We start from the raw sequence: 14,836 nt of genomic DNA, 5'->3' as shown, positions 1-14,836 counted from the left end.
ATGCTGGTCCATGCTGTATGTTCAGCATGCAAAGATATTGCTGAAACAGTTTATGAACAGCATAGGGGCCTCCAAAACCTGGAAGCAGCACTATCTCAGGGTGAAAAACCACTCACTGTGCCTCTCTTGGTCTCTGAGATCATTGAATTCAGGAGTTTCACTTACAGAAAAAATAAAGAAAGGGCAGGTTGTGTCAACATCATAGGTGTCAGCATATCCTTCAGTCCTAAAACCTGTAAATCCTTGGAAAAGGTACACCTTGTATCTTGTAATATCTTAAAATAACAGCATTCCTACAATAAGTTTGCCTGCTTTGCTAATTTAATTTCTGGTTTTTGGAGCAACTCCCAGTGCTGTGATATTGAAAATGAGTCCTAGGCATTCACCACAGTTCTGCAAAACCAAGGGCCATGCTTTCAATTGTAACAATAGTGCCACTATTGTGTTTATCTGCTCTGCCATCCAAAGAATTCCAGGAGTTGCATGCCTGCACACCAGTGGGATGATTGACATTGTTGTAATAAGGTTAATGTTTAAACTTCCCACCCATAATAACTAAAATATCCAGAGATAAGGCTGAAAGTCAATTTGTAATTATCCCTGCTGTGCCAAGACGTTGCAAAAGATTCTAAGTGGAAGGTAATTTAACTTTTCAGTCCCAGCTGTTAAAAAGTAGTAAGAAGAAGGTGAAAAGCTTGGGGCATTTGTATCTTGAGTTTCCAGGGAGGAGAAAAAAAAGAGTTGTAATTTCTCCTGGTTCAAACTGGGAATAATTTTCTCTGTGTTCTACTGAAAATGTCTTTTTTATGTTTTGAATACATTAAGTTATTTGCTGGTTGTTTACTGTCCATGGTGCATGAAGGGAATAGATCATAGTTAGCAAGTAAGCTACTAGAATGTTTAGTATAGAATAATTCAATTGAAATGCATTTCATACATAAAGACAACATGTGATAATTATTTGTAGTTATTCTAACTAAAGCACTGTCCTCAGAAGAAATAATATCCCTTCAGTCAAATGTTCTGTGGCTTCTGTGAATGACCCATATTAATTCGATTTCTAGAAACTGCCTCTTTAAATTGATGTTGGGTAACTGCTTCCATGCTAGACGATTGAAATAAAGGTATTACATCATTGTCCAAACACGTCTGCTTCAATAAAAGTATTTGTTTGCAAAAAAAGATATATATTTTAAATCTTTTACACAACCATCAGCATGCATGCCATTTTCCATTTCAGGCTAAGCATACATTTCAGATGTGGAAAAAGCAAGCATGTTGAAATAATTTGAGGCATGGGTATAGTCAGATCAGTTTTGGTAATCCAGAAGGGAGGGGTGCCCAGTGTATTATTACGTTTCATATATTATTTTTCAAGAGATGGATGCAATCAGTCATCTTCTCGCATATGGTTTGAAAAAAAAATTGTCTCGCTGGCAAGTAAACTGTTATTTAAGTACACAATCCACAGTACTACAGAAACAGTTTTGCCAAACTTGTCCAAGTATTCTCACATCCTTAAAGATGGTATAAATATCATTTATGGCAAGCAGTTTACTTCAGACTATATGGAATGCCTTCCTGCTCCCCTGATCTAAGTGTCCCAGTTTGCATTATGGCCTTTATTGCTTCTGTTTGATGGAGTGATCAGTAAAAATTTAATGACACTATAAAATAATAAAAATGTCATTAATTTACCACGGATCCTGGATGCAGTGGTTGTAAAGTTACATTAATAAACAGAATATTTTTTACAACAAAAAGCATTGTTACGTGGGAACGTATAAATAACACACATAAATTTAAGAGCAATTTTACTGTTAGCACACACATTATTATGGAATAGCCAATAAGTGTATAAAACATAGTATATAAAATTTTATGAAAATATACTGTGCGCATCAAAAATTCAGCTTTTATCTAAGTGCAGAGAAAAGCCATTATTGTGTGCTTACTGTTTCATTGCTGTTCTTTCACAAGATCACAATTTTATATTTGTTTCTAGTCATTTGAAGTTTGCAGCCTTTTCCGAGGCAGGGGCTAAGGCTTCCTTTTGCTTTACTCCCTCCTTCACTGAATCATTCTTTTTACCTTCCACACGTGAAGAAAGAATTGATACTTTCTGGCAGAACGTGATGGAAAAGTTGCTAATTTAATGCAAAGCTAAAAATAATGCCAAAGGGGTTGCAAGGCTTGCTTGGCGACACTGGAAATAAGGGATAACTATCTAGCAGTCTATCTGTCATCACTGGGGCTGCTCCATCACTGACTGTGATAATATGTGAATATGATGGATGCCACAGCCTTGTGGCTCATAACATTTAACATTCATCAGCTCTCACTAACGGGGGCTTTATAATTTAAATATCTTTATTTAATATGCAACATCTACCTCATACATCATAATTTCAAAGCACTTAGAGAACCAACAGTCCTGCAAGACAGTTGAGCAGACTTTAATTTTTTCAATAACTTTTACGTTTTCTGCATGTTTGTGACTGACAACGCATAAATAAGTGCCTAATCATATCACAGAATGGAAAATTAAGGTTTGGCTGCTAAGAAGGTTCTTTTTTCTCTTCTTTTTCTCATTTTGAAGAAAGGATTATTTTTACTATGTGTTCAAAGTATAAAGAAGCACAAAGGATCTGATTTGTGTTGGGAAGTGCTTTCAGTTTCCTAATGCAAACTCCAACTGACTGTGTTGATCTTGTCACGAGAAAGGGTTGTCAGTGTCATATTCTAAAAATTTTTTTGCTAAGATTTAAATGGAAAAACTTAAAGTAACTTTACATTATAAGCTCCATAGCCAGCACAAAAATAAGAAAAAAATCGGTTCAAAATAGGGGTCAAAAGTGCTTTTCACAGGGGACAAAACACCTGCACTATCCATAGCAGTGCCCTTTATAACAAACTCACCTAAATTTTCTGCTGATGGAGGTCAGGCAGGCAGCAATAGATGCAGTAGCTGATGTACATGTGTGCAGAGGTGATGCATGTGTAGGTAATGTATTTGTTCATGCAGCTATGTATAACCATTTATTTTTAATGAAGGGACGTAATTTTTTTTTTTAATCTAGGAATATGAATTAGAGAATCAATCTTCCTCTCAGTCATATTAGGGGAAACGTGTACTTTTAAAAGATTTTTAGTCTATTTTCTTTAGGATGAGTTCAAGATGGGGGCAAAGACAAATCCCACTGAAAATGATTCGAGCTTAGTGGGACAAGTTTCTTCTCTTATTATAAATGTTACATGAATTTGTTGTGTTTCATGGAATTGTAAAGGCATGCATTAGATAAAATCATTTTTAGTATTGAGGAAGATTTTCCTATTTTTAAAAGTCCTCTGAATTTGTGTAAACCCGATGCAAATATTGAACATTTTTTAATATCACTATGATGATTATTTTCAGTAAAAATAGCAAGAAAAGGAATGAATTTAAAAGGCATTTCAAAGACCTAAATATATCTATCTTTGTTAAATCATCTCATGAATTAGGAGGGGGTTATAAAATAGTGATAAATACAGCTCCTTTGTTTGACAAGAGCAGGTATTTTTATGGCATAAGTGCTTTCATTTTAGTGATTCTGAACCTTATCATACAATCTTCAATCTTCCCTTTTCTCCTTCCATGTCAAAATATTGATGTTCTTACAGAAACTTTTTCTTTTTTCCTTTTTTTTTTCCGTTTTCCTTTTCTTTTCTTTCTTTTTTATTTTTTTTGTAAGAGAATAATTTCTGGTAAAATCAAAGAGAATGAATGACTAGAAAGATATTCCAAATGTGCATATTGATATGTAGCTGGATCTGTTGATTTTTATAGAAGAAAGGTATTTCTCCTTTTTCTGAAACACACTTAAAGGCTGTTCTTCCAAGAATACTGCAGGTGCTGTATTAACATCCTTTAAAAAAAAGCTTTTAGTGCAAATATTTTGAAAGAGAAAATAAATGTGCCAAAAGCTGTTTTCTTAGCACTGATCTTTGTTTTTATCTCAACTGCAAATCAGCCCTTTGCAATGGAACACAGTATCCTTGATAAACTTATTTTTCATTCTCTCTACCAGTAAGACAGATCCCATCCTGATGATTCAGGTGTATTGTTACACATTTTTCAGCAAAATATTGGGCCTCTAGTATTATAGTGCCTTTCTACAGTCAAATTTTATTTGTAACTCTTTATCTTCTCTTGAGTTCCTTTGTGTAGGAAAGGAAGGATGTAGGCTCCTTCATCAGCCATGGATTTTACAGAAGAAAACAAGTGAAGTAATTAACTAAATATAAAATGCAGAGTTATTTTGTCTGAAAACTGGGAGATTCTGAGGAACTTTTAGAAATGCATTTAGTACCTGAAATGCCTCAGCTGCATGTTGTGGCAAATCCAGTGTCAGACTGAGCTTTCTTTTCCTCTGCAAATGAAACAGAGAATAATTTTAAAAATCCATGGCTGAAGGAAGTGAAAGCATGAGGAATCAAAACATTCCTCCCTTTTCCTGATGGGGTTTCATGGCTGAAACACAATGACAATAGAAAAATAATAATATTGGAAAGCAGGAGTAGCTGGAGGCAGAGCAAATGAGGAGTCAAGGCCGTGTTTTGTCCTGAAGAACATTCCCAAGTGTCTACCATCTTTTGGGAGAGACTCTCCCAATGTTTTCTCCTCGTGTCTAGTATGCACAGCACAGAACTAGGTCATTGAACAATAGACTGAACAGCAGTCAGCACTCTACTTCTGCATAATGCATTAAGTATAACATGGAGAAACTGCTCGTGGAGCTGAAAGCTGGTATTTCACGTCTCTAAATTCAAGCTGACATGACATTTAATATTGTTTCATAGTAATGAACAACAAGGTCTCATTCATTCACAAGTACAACATAATGCCAAGTTTAATCTGAAGAGGTAACAACAAGGCAAGAGGGAAAACATGCTATGTTCCTTCAAATGAGAATGCTAAATTAATGATAACCATTGAACACTCTGCCACTGATACACAGCACTACAGAGACCACTATTGAGAGACAATATTACACTGCCTTTACAGTGCCCTTGTCCAGGGGTGAGTGAGGAACTGGGTGCACATATAAAATACCTTTCAGTTTCCACTTTCTGGTTCCAGGTTTCCTATGGAGGTCTCCAGCTCTCAAAAGCTTTCTGTTTTTCTGGGAGTGGGTATTCTTTTTCCTTTTTTTTTCCTTTTTTTCCTTTTTTGTCTTCTTAAGTTCCTTATTCACTGAGGTGCAACTTAAATTTCTAGACAAAATAATATTGTTTCTGTCCTCTATTATTCCTTCTTTCAAATATTTGTCTTTGAAAATCTCTGCATAAAATTCAGACTTGTGTTTTCACAGAGGTATGAATGCAAACTTAAATCTCAGAGCGGGGAAAAAGCGCTTTTTTCATTAAAATACCAGTGCATTTTAATACAAACTCCTCTTTCAGCTTCTGAATTTTCATGTTTCCCAAATGCCGATTGTCTTTTTCAGTTGAAGTTGGAAAATAAGTGGAAAGGCAAAGTGAGCAGCATCGATCAGCACTGTGTGCTGCCAAGAGTGTTTTGTATTTGCATGTACAATCGTTTATGCATTATGGCACTGCAGATCAAAATAATCTCAAAGTTTCTGTATATGTTTCACATTTAAAACTGATTTTCATAAATGCAAACATTCAGAATCTGTAAAAAAAAAAAAAAAAAAAAATTGTCCCTGAGCTAAAATTCTAATTAGATGCATTCATTATTTGTTCAGATTTAAAAAATAAGGCATGTATCGATGCATACCCATATCCACTGGCATATAATGAGAACTATCCTATATGGAGCATTAAGAGTCCTTCTGTTCTTTTCCAGGAAAGAACAAGGTTTGAAAATTTAGGCCCACAGTTAACAGGGAAACCCAATGAAGATGGAAAAATTGGCCCCGGTGTCATCGATCTTACAAGGCCAGAAGATGCAGAAGGTGAGTTGCAATTTTGACCATGGGTTATTGAACACTGCACCACAGGATGATGTGGCTGAAATACTGCCAGTGTCATAAGTACTGCCTGTGTTACATTCCAGCGTAACACTTGATCAATTTCTGTCCGAATTTGTGAGAATTAAGTAGGTCCATAACAAAGTGTGGAGACACAAAGAGGACTCTGCAGCCCTCTAAGCCCTTCTGCAACACAACTGTCTTTTCCCCAAGCAGCTGCCAAATAAGTGTTTGCATTTTATACTCTAACTAAAATTTTAGGAGATATTGAGAAAATGATCTCAGGAAGGATATATATTCCCCATTTTTTTAGTGTTCAGCAGCTTTGAAGAAGGTTAGAGCATTTTCAGAAATCTACCCATCGTGCAGCACCTATTCAAGATTTAGCAAGCAGAATTCTATTCATAGGCAGCTATCAATTGATAATGGAAAAATACTTCACATTTTCTGTATGAAAAGATCTTTTTCATTATATAAGCCTTCAGAGCACTCATTTCAGAGAGAGTTTTATATATCTATCTATATGTTTCAAGCCCCAGGTGGAAGTCAGTGTCTATCAGGACTGAGTTGATTCTCTAGTAGGATTACTATGCATGCTCTGGATGTCGCTGGGATCCTCTCTATCCTATGACACATGTATATATGTAGGAGCCCCACCTCTTGAAAGATTAATGCTCTTCAGATAGAATGAAGGATTTTGCCCCCTCAATTTACTTCTGTTTGAGAATAATTTTGCCCTTTTTAAACTGGGGGAATTCTAGTTATGGCTTAAGAAGCTTAAAACACCTCTGAATTTTTCCATTAACATCCAAACATCTGACAAATCCAAAGTCTGTTTTTTTTCTTGGATCAAAAGAATAGGACCAGTAAACTTTAGGGAGTTATTATTTATGAGATTTTATTCATCCTTAATACAATTTGATTGTCCACTGTTGTATCATCTGTAAACAGAAAAATAACAAACAGAATGTAGGCAAAAAATAACATTCAGACAGATATTTTGCAACAATTCTTTTTTTTTTAGAGAAAAGGAATCAGGAGTAGAGATGGACTTTCTAAAGCACTTTTTGACCAATCAGTTATTTATAAGGTGGTTTATAAAGAAGCAGTCATCCAACAGCAATATTTCATATTTCAACATGTTAAAGAATATTTTTTTTGGTCAGTTTGGGTGAAAAGTTGCAAGGGGATACTTACAGACACACAGTGACTGGTTTAGATGACATCAGGCCTCTCACCCCATTGTTGGTTTAGCTAATTTCCTTCAATTCATCCATTCTCTTCCTAGTGCCCTTAATTTAATCTTGATACCCCTTGTGGCATTGGCAGCCTCCCCTGTCACTGGATAGAGCAGAGAGGAGCTTTGCCACATGTAACCCAAGCTACAGGGATGTGTGCCAGGTTAAGGACAGTGTGCATGTCTTCCTAGAGCTGCTGGGGGGGCACTTTGAGGCATGGGGCCTTGCCACGTTAGAAATCCGAGTTCATGAATGGATTCAGGTTTCCAGAATTTGTTTAGCAGCCAAGAGGTATCTCTGGAAAAGAGATGCTGGGTGCATGGCACTGCTGAGCTGAAAAAAAACATTGGCAGGAGTTCTGAACTGAGCTGCTTATTTGTCCTTCTCATTGTAGACAAGGTGAAGTTAGATGTTAACTGGGTGAAAGAAAAATACATTCAAAATATAACCTGAGTTTTGCCCCTTATATTTGGCAAACAGGCTAAGAGACGGCACTTCTAGCCTAACATAATTTGCAGGGGAAGTGCATTGCAGACAGTGCTGCTGAAATATCAGCAGTTACACTGTGGTCTCTGATATCCTGTACCATGCTACAGACTCTGCCCAGCTTCTAATTATTGTGAAACTATTACAGATCTTTCTAGGTTTGTCAAAGTTTTTTATATGCATTCCTATTATTTTGTGCTTCCAAACTTCAGCCCTGGGTTATTATGAAATTTGGAAGCTTATTCTTTAGAATCATAGAATCATTCAGTTTGGAAAACACCCTTCGGGTCATTAAGTCCAACCTAGCATTGCCAGGTCCACCATAAATCCGAGTGCTAGAGTGTCCCAGAGTGCTACATCTCATAAATACCTTTAAAAGGGGTGGTGACTCAGACACTTTCCTGGGCAGCATGTTTCAATGCTTGACAACTCTTTTGATGAAGAGTCTAAGCCTCCCCTGGCACGACTTGAGGCCATTTCCTCTTGTCATATTGTTTCTTCCTTGAAAAAACAATACAGACCCCCATGTCTCTGCAGCCTCCTTTCATGTTGTTGTAGAGAGTGATAAGGTTCTCCTGAGCCTCCTTTACTCCAGGCTAAACACCCTCAGCTCCATCAGCCTCTCCTCATCAGACTTGCACTCCAGACCTTTCACCAGCTTTGTTTCTCTTCTTTCACCCACTCTAAGAATGCCTTGCTGCATTTCATTGTGTTGCCACAGTCACAGTCTCAGCTGAATGTCAAAGGTTCCTAATAGGCACAGTCATGTTTTTCAAAGGCTTCATGTGTTTCACACCTTCCTTTCTGTATTGTCATTTTTACTTTAAATCTTCCCCTCCCCTTTTTTTAGATACTATTTGAATGGAGGTTGCTGTAGAAATCTTTAGCTAATATTTATGTGTGCTTTTACACATATAAAACAAAGAATAAAGATTTCTGAAGTGACATTTTGATGGCCAACTTTTGATGCCCTGCCTTTTCTTGTCAGAAATACATCCAGATCTCTGAGGGCCAGGTGCAGTTGTGACAGAGTGAGTGGATGGATGTTAGATCTGCCCAGTGGTTTTACTGTCGTCACCAGGATTTTAGGACTTATGAAATTGACTACATTTAGGGAAGCTATTAACAATTTGCAGAGTGTTCTTGTAAAAGGGTGGTGGGGGCAGGTGTAAGGGTGGGGCAGTGGTGTAGCAGACTTTTTCCTGAGCTAAGGATTCCAAATTTAATCCCACTGCTGGCCATAAACTGGGGGAAATGGAGTTTGGGTTGTACTCTAATCTCCCCAGTGGTCTAGAGCAAAGGGGCTGTGGAAGTGCAGTTCCACTCCCTCCCTGCCTGCACACCCACATTTCCATAGGAAACCAAAGTGTGCAGAGACATGGTGCATGTCTGTCCATCCCAGCAGGCATTTGAGATAGACCAGATCTGGGAAGTGCTCCTGATTCCCATAGTTTTGACACAACATTTAAGGTTCATGTAATTTGTTAGAAGACGTATCAGCAGACTTCTGTTTATGGAATGACTTTGTAACAGGATCTAGCAATGATTTCTCTCTACTCCTTACATCTTTTCTATAACATATGGCTGTGATCTGGGTCTGACATGATCAGAGTCATGTTTTCCTGTAATTTTAGGAGTGCTTGTGGTACTGGGTCATTGACCAGAAGCTGAAGCTGCAGGTTTTTGGCTTTTTTTGAGTTATGAGTTATAAGTATTAAAATTCTTTAAACTTAGAAATTAGACAAATATGAAATAGTATAGAATGATTTTCTTTTTAGCTTGTCGTCCATGCCCAGTGTGTGAAAACTTCTTAAGATTAATTAAAGATAAGATTTAATTAATGGTAGCTAGTTGTACTTTCAGAGATACAATGTTGTCTTCAAAGTTTATATTGCTCATAATGAGCCATCTCAATGGAGGCCTGAAAATCATTAGGAAGAGTTTTATATTAAATATGACATAAACCAATATTTCTATTACTTCTTAGCCACCAGCAGGACTGAGCTAACTATATTAAAAATCATGCTCAAACTGTATTTAAAACATTGCCACTCACTGTGACACCATTGATGAATAATCCACAGCTGTTAGACTTGTATCATTACCTGAAATCCCAGTTGCCATGTTAAAATATATGATACATTTGTAGTTAGCAGAATTCAAAAACATGATTTCAAAGCCTCATAAACATTTGGTGACTGGTATCCAAAATTATAAACAACAGCCAATTAGAGAACTAAACAAGGATTTTTTTTTTCCTGAAACATTAACACTTTAAGGGAAACAAAATTCTTTCTGTAGGTGGCTTCATAATTTTAAACATTTGAGGTTGTCAGTGCTGAAATATAGACAGGGATGGACACACCAAGACACATTATTTAGCATACTAAATACTAAAGCATCTAATTCTCAGTTATTGAGAACACTGGATGATGTAAATAAGATTTTTTGGTTTGAGTTTTAGAAAAATATTTTCCTTTCACAGATGCTCACTTTTGGGTGATGGTGCTGCTTCTTTTGAATTGTAAAATGTGCTCAGTGTTAATGGATCTTTCTGGTTTTGTGGATGTGGTCAAATTCCTGGAAATTTGTAGGAAGTGTGTTAAGATTTTGTTTTCTAGTAGATAGAAATCTGCAGGGTAGACCTAACCTTTCTGTTGACAATTACTGATTTTACCTTAGCTCAGGTTGCATTGTGGTTTCCTTCAGCAGTTGTATTCAGGGATTCAAATTCCATCAAGACCTGATCTTCATTTCTACCAAAGAATTGGATCTATTAAAATGTAATTTTCTTGATTGGATCTTCGTCTCAGACCAAAAACATCTGAATATTATTGTTTTGCCCCTATCTTACTGTGAGATTTTGTAAAAGAGAAAAAACCTATCTGTAGCTGGTTTTCCTTGGTGGAAATATGATGCATTGCAAAACTAAATTAATTTTTTGAAAGCAAATAGAAATAGATGAAAATGCCTTATTAGTACTTAACATTTAGTTCCCTCCCTGGTAAGAGGGCAGACATCATGCCCAGTGTTTTGCACACCTATTAGGTGTATTATTAAAGGAGCACTCTGCCATATGCTCAAAGCCTCAACAACCTCATACACACCCAATAGCAAATAATTCCTTATACAAAAGGGTGAGGGTTTCTTGCCTACTTCAAAAAAGATTGGCTCTGAGCAGCTGAAGAGGCAGGTGAGAGGGAACCATACATTTACAGGCAGATCAACCTTGGCAGGCTGCCAGGACGATCCAAACCTGTGAGGTAACTTGTTTAACACCCTCCTGTGCAGAAGTGTAAACAGCAGGTAGCACAGGCAGGGTAAAGCATCACCTACTTTTGTGACAGTGCTTCGTAAATACCGGAGGAAAGAATTCCTCTCCATGCCAGAATTTGTCGCACATAAATATTTGTAATAGTTGCTATGGCAGTTGAGAGGAGAAAGATGAAAATCAGAAAACAGTGAAAGCTGTCTGAACACAAAGAAATGTATCCAGAGAGTAAGCTCAAGTACTGGAATTTTTATTGCCCTGAATTCTTGTTATAGGCCTTTGATTGCAAAAACACCACCCCAAAACAAAAAAAAACCAAAAACCAAAACAACCCCAAACCCTCCAAATCCAATAACCGTATCTTTATATTTAAAGATAAAATATATCCTTATATGAATATGTCTAATATTAATAAGCTCAGATGCTAAAATGTGGCCTTCATTAATTGTAGTTGCCATTTTTAGCATCCATGAATCTGATTGTGCCTTATTCTTGAGCGATATCCTTAAATTTTCCAGAATAACTCATAACAGATAGGAATCTGGGCTGAAGTACTTAGGCATGGCATTTTAGTTGTGTTGGATGAGATTCTGTGCTTCAGCCCTGGAGTAACTCAATACCTACAGATGGGATAGGAATAAGATGTCTTTAAGAACACCCCATCACTTTTCTGATGGCAAACACTTTGTGCATCTCATTGTTGCCAGCATCCCCATAACATTTTAGAGGGGGAACTGAAAATCCTGTGCTGGGAGTGTATGGACTGATCTTTCCATAGCATTGAAACTTATTCCTCTCAAGACACTAATATTTACCGTATAGTATGTTTCTCTTTTCATAATAACAAATCTGGGTATCCTCCACAACTGTTAACTTTTGATTTTCAACTGCTTTAGGTATTTTTTTTTCTACTGCTAAATATGAGGCTTTCTTGTCTGACATTTCCAAGCTACAGTAATAGATTCTTATAGAACAGTATCTTTATTTTAAAAAAATTACACTTAGGATTTTTGATGTTGTACAATTGACCACTTTTACAATGCCCTGAGTTTTACATAGGGGCGCCTATAAGCACAGTTATAACTAAGAGCTTTTCACAATTTCCATTTTATAGTAAAACATTATTTTCAGGAATTTAGAAGGTGGCTGTAAAAAGCAACTGTGGGCTGCAGTTTTACACAGAAAATCTTCACCCATGAGAAAATTATTGTCACAAATGCTGAAAGCATCAGTCAGTATGTGTAACTATTTTTAGGTGGACTGACTGAAAAATTAAATATAGCAATTCAGTGGTTTAAAACATTTTTCACACTCATGTACAGCCACCAGGTGTAAAACACCCCATGATCCTGATTCTCTGAGGGTTTCTTTGGTAGTGCTACAATTATGACAAAAGAAGCTCAAAGCTTCATAAAATAGTGTAAAATTTCTAGGCACAATTGAATTTTCAGTTGATGGAGAAAGCCACCATTATATCATACTGAATGAAGGAGGGAGGAATCTTGCCCTTCTTCCTTAAATCCTTGAGCACAGGGAGTGGAGGAGAAATATGAATACGCTAAGGAAAGAACATCATATATTCTGGCTAAGCATAAGCAATTGGTACAGATTCAAACAAGCCCTCTTTGTACAACTGTCTATTTTTCTTAGTCTAAAACGTGAACAGTTTTCTCCTTCAGGAGCCTCAGTATCTCAGAAATAGAAAAGTGTTTAGGATCATTTGCCTTTCTTCCATGTACATATGCAAAGTGTCTAAGCAAGCGCCTAGTGAAGAACTTGGTAGCAAGGGGAAAATATTTCTTTAATTTGTATTTTGATTTCATTTCACAGGATCAGTGGTCCAAAGAGTGTGTAGTGTGAGCATTGCAGTGTCTTCATAAATTCTACAAATAATAAATGATTGTGTTTTCAATTTGGCAGGAGTGATTTCACAGGAATTAAAAAAAAGGAATGATTTGTAAATTTTCATGTAAACCACTCTTTTATGGTAAACACTCTATTTTTTTATCCAAACCAGATAACTGTGGTCACATATTAAGACATGCCATTGCTATATTTATAAAAACATCTTCCTGGTTTTGCTCACAAATCCCAAATGCCCCAGGGTACCTTACTTGAAAAATTAGCCTGAAGAACAGCTCCTGTTAACATGATGTTTTTGCTTCTTTCTCTTCATGTTATATTATTTACTAGTTACATTATCAGTTGTTTTAATATCAGCACCCCACGTGAAAGGCAATAAGAAATGGCCTATGCATATCCTAGCCCCAGCTCCTTGCTAATTACTGATATGGCAAGTGAAAACAGCTACCACTGGATGGAAGGAATTAGTTATATTGATGCAAAAAATGATGTTGCATCATTCAGAAAGTTACAAATTATTGAAGATGGAATGCAGGAAATGGGTCACTAAAGCCATGGCTGCAACACATTTTCAAGTCTTTTGCTTTTGCTCTGCATTTCTTAATAACACGTAATTTGAGGGAGGTGGTTTTGTAAAAACCTCTCCCATTGTTAAATATAATTCCCTTTTACAAACTACATTGTACTTAAGCTTTTAAAAATCATTGTTTTGGTAAAGAACATGTGAGCAAGCAAAGAACAGTGTTCAGCCACACCTTGAACAATGCATCCATCAAATGTGAAGTCAGACTGCCTTCTTTCTCCATCCTTAATTCCCATCTGTCATTTCTCCATCTTAAAACAAAACAAAGCATTGACTGAAGTATGAATGGATCACTATGGCCCTTGTTCAAACAGGACTTTTTCAACATAAAAGCTTTTAGGGATGACTGAAGACTGCAGAATTAGCCCCTGTGTTTTAAATTGATGTTGTATTTTCTGGATGTTTTAGGTGACACTCATGTCATGAGAAATTTGAAATTATGTGAATAACAGCTACACTGGCAGTAGAGCTGTTACTTTTATGGAAACTTTTTTATGTTAAATAGATTAGTGCATTTTTCTTTGTATTGCTTTGACTTTGAATATCATTAATATAGTAACAACAATTGCTTAGCTGGTAGACTAGCTGGTTTTTTTTTCTGAAAAATCAAATCAAATTCATAGATCTTGTCAAATACCTAAAAATAGTTGTTAGTATTTTTTCTCTTGGACTGGGCTGTTTCCTGCATGATTTTCCTTTCAGGGGGGCCTCTATTTTCCTCAACTGAGTGTGAAATAAAAATCAAAGGGAAACAGCAACAATGTTTGTGGATTGAATAATGTAAATTATTAGATCTGATGACTGGCAATCCCTTACTTCTGGCATCATTACTTGAGCTGAAAATTTTTCAACTTAAATATGATTCATATTTCTTTGCTATCAATAACATTAATGTCAGAATGGGGTTGTTAGCATTTAATTAATTATCTGTGAAGGGTCTTGAAGTCTGCAAGTGGCACATGATTGAAAAATATGATGACACTTAAACACCTCCCCAAATTTATAGTAGAGGCTGCTTCTTCATCCCAGTTTCTCTATAGATGTTTCATGGATCTTCACAGAATAACTCTTATGTTGGAGCACATGTGTGACTGTGTCAGCCACCAGGAGCTAAAGCCAGGCCTCAAGCCCTAATTAATGCAGTTAATATCCCATGTAATTTAAAGCATTATTTTATTGTTTTAGCTATAGTCCATGCCAAGTTTCCATGAGGGTTAGCTTTGCCATAGAATGTGGTCAAGAAATCTAAACTGTTTGTGTAAGCCATCAAGCAAGTAGCTGCATTTAGCAGTTTCAATTCATTTATATAGCACAGATTTGGGCAGGGCTAGCTGTGGAGCGTGGATGTGCTAGCAGCTTATTTAGAATTATTGTTTTGGTATTTATTAGGGCACTGCTAACAATTCAGCTTTAAACACTGGTG

At 36.5% G+C, this 14,836-nt stretch overlaps 1 protein-coding gene across 8 annotated transcripts in view; it reads left to right on the top strand.

Annotated features, from left to right (window-relative positions):
* SOX6 (SRY-box transcription factor 6) overlaps positions 1-14,836 on the top strand; it is a 370,303-nt gene that overhangs the window by 332,777 nt on the left and 22,690 nt on the right. For all 8 annotated transcript variants that reach the window (XM_030950420.1, XM_030950423.1, XM_030950421.1 and 5 more), the window contains one exon: positions 5,849-5,957. In XM_030950420.1, the coding sequence (XP_030806280.1) occupies positions 5,849-5,957 (109 nt within the window). The remainder of the gene's footprint in view (positions 1-5,848; positions 5,958-14,836) is intronic.

Source organism: Camarhynchus parvulus, chromosome 5 (genome assembly GCF_901933205.1).
Source record: "Camarhynchus parvulus chromosome 5, STF_HiC, whole genome shotgun sequence".
In the NCBI taxonomy this organism is placed as follows: Eukaryota; Metazoa; Chordata; class Aves; order Passeriformes; family Thraupidae; genus Camarhynchus; species Camarhynchus parvulus.
The sequence above is the reverse complement of the archived record's forward strand: the minus strand, read 5'-3'. Positions and strand labels throughout refer to the sequence as shown.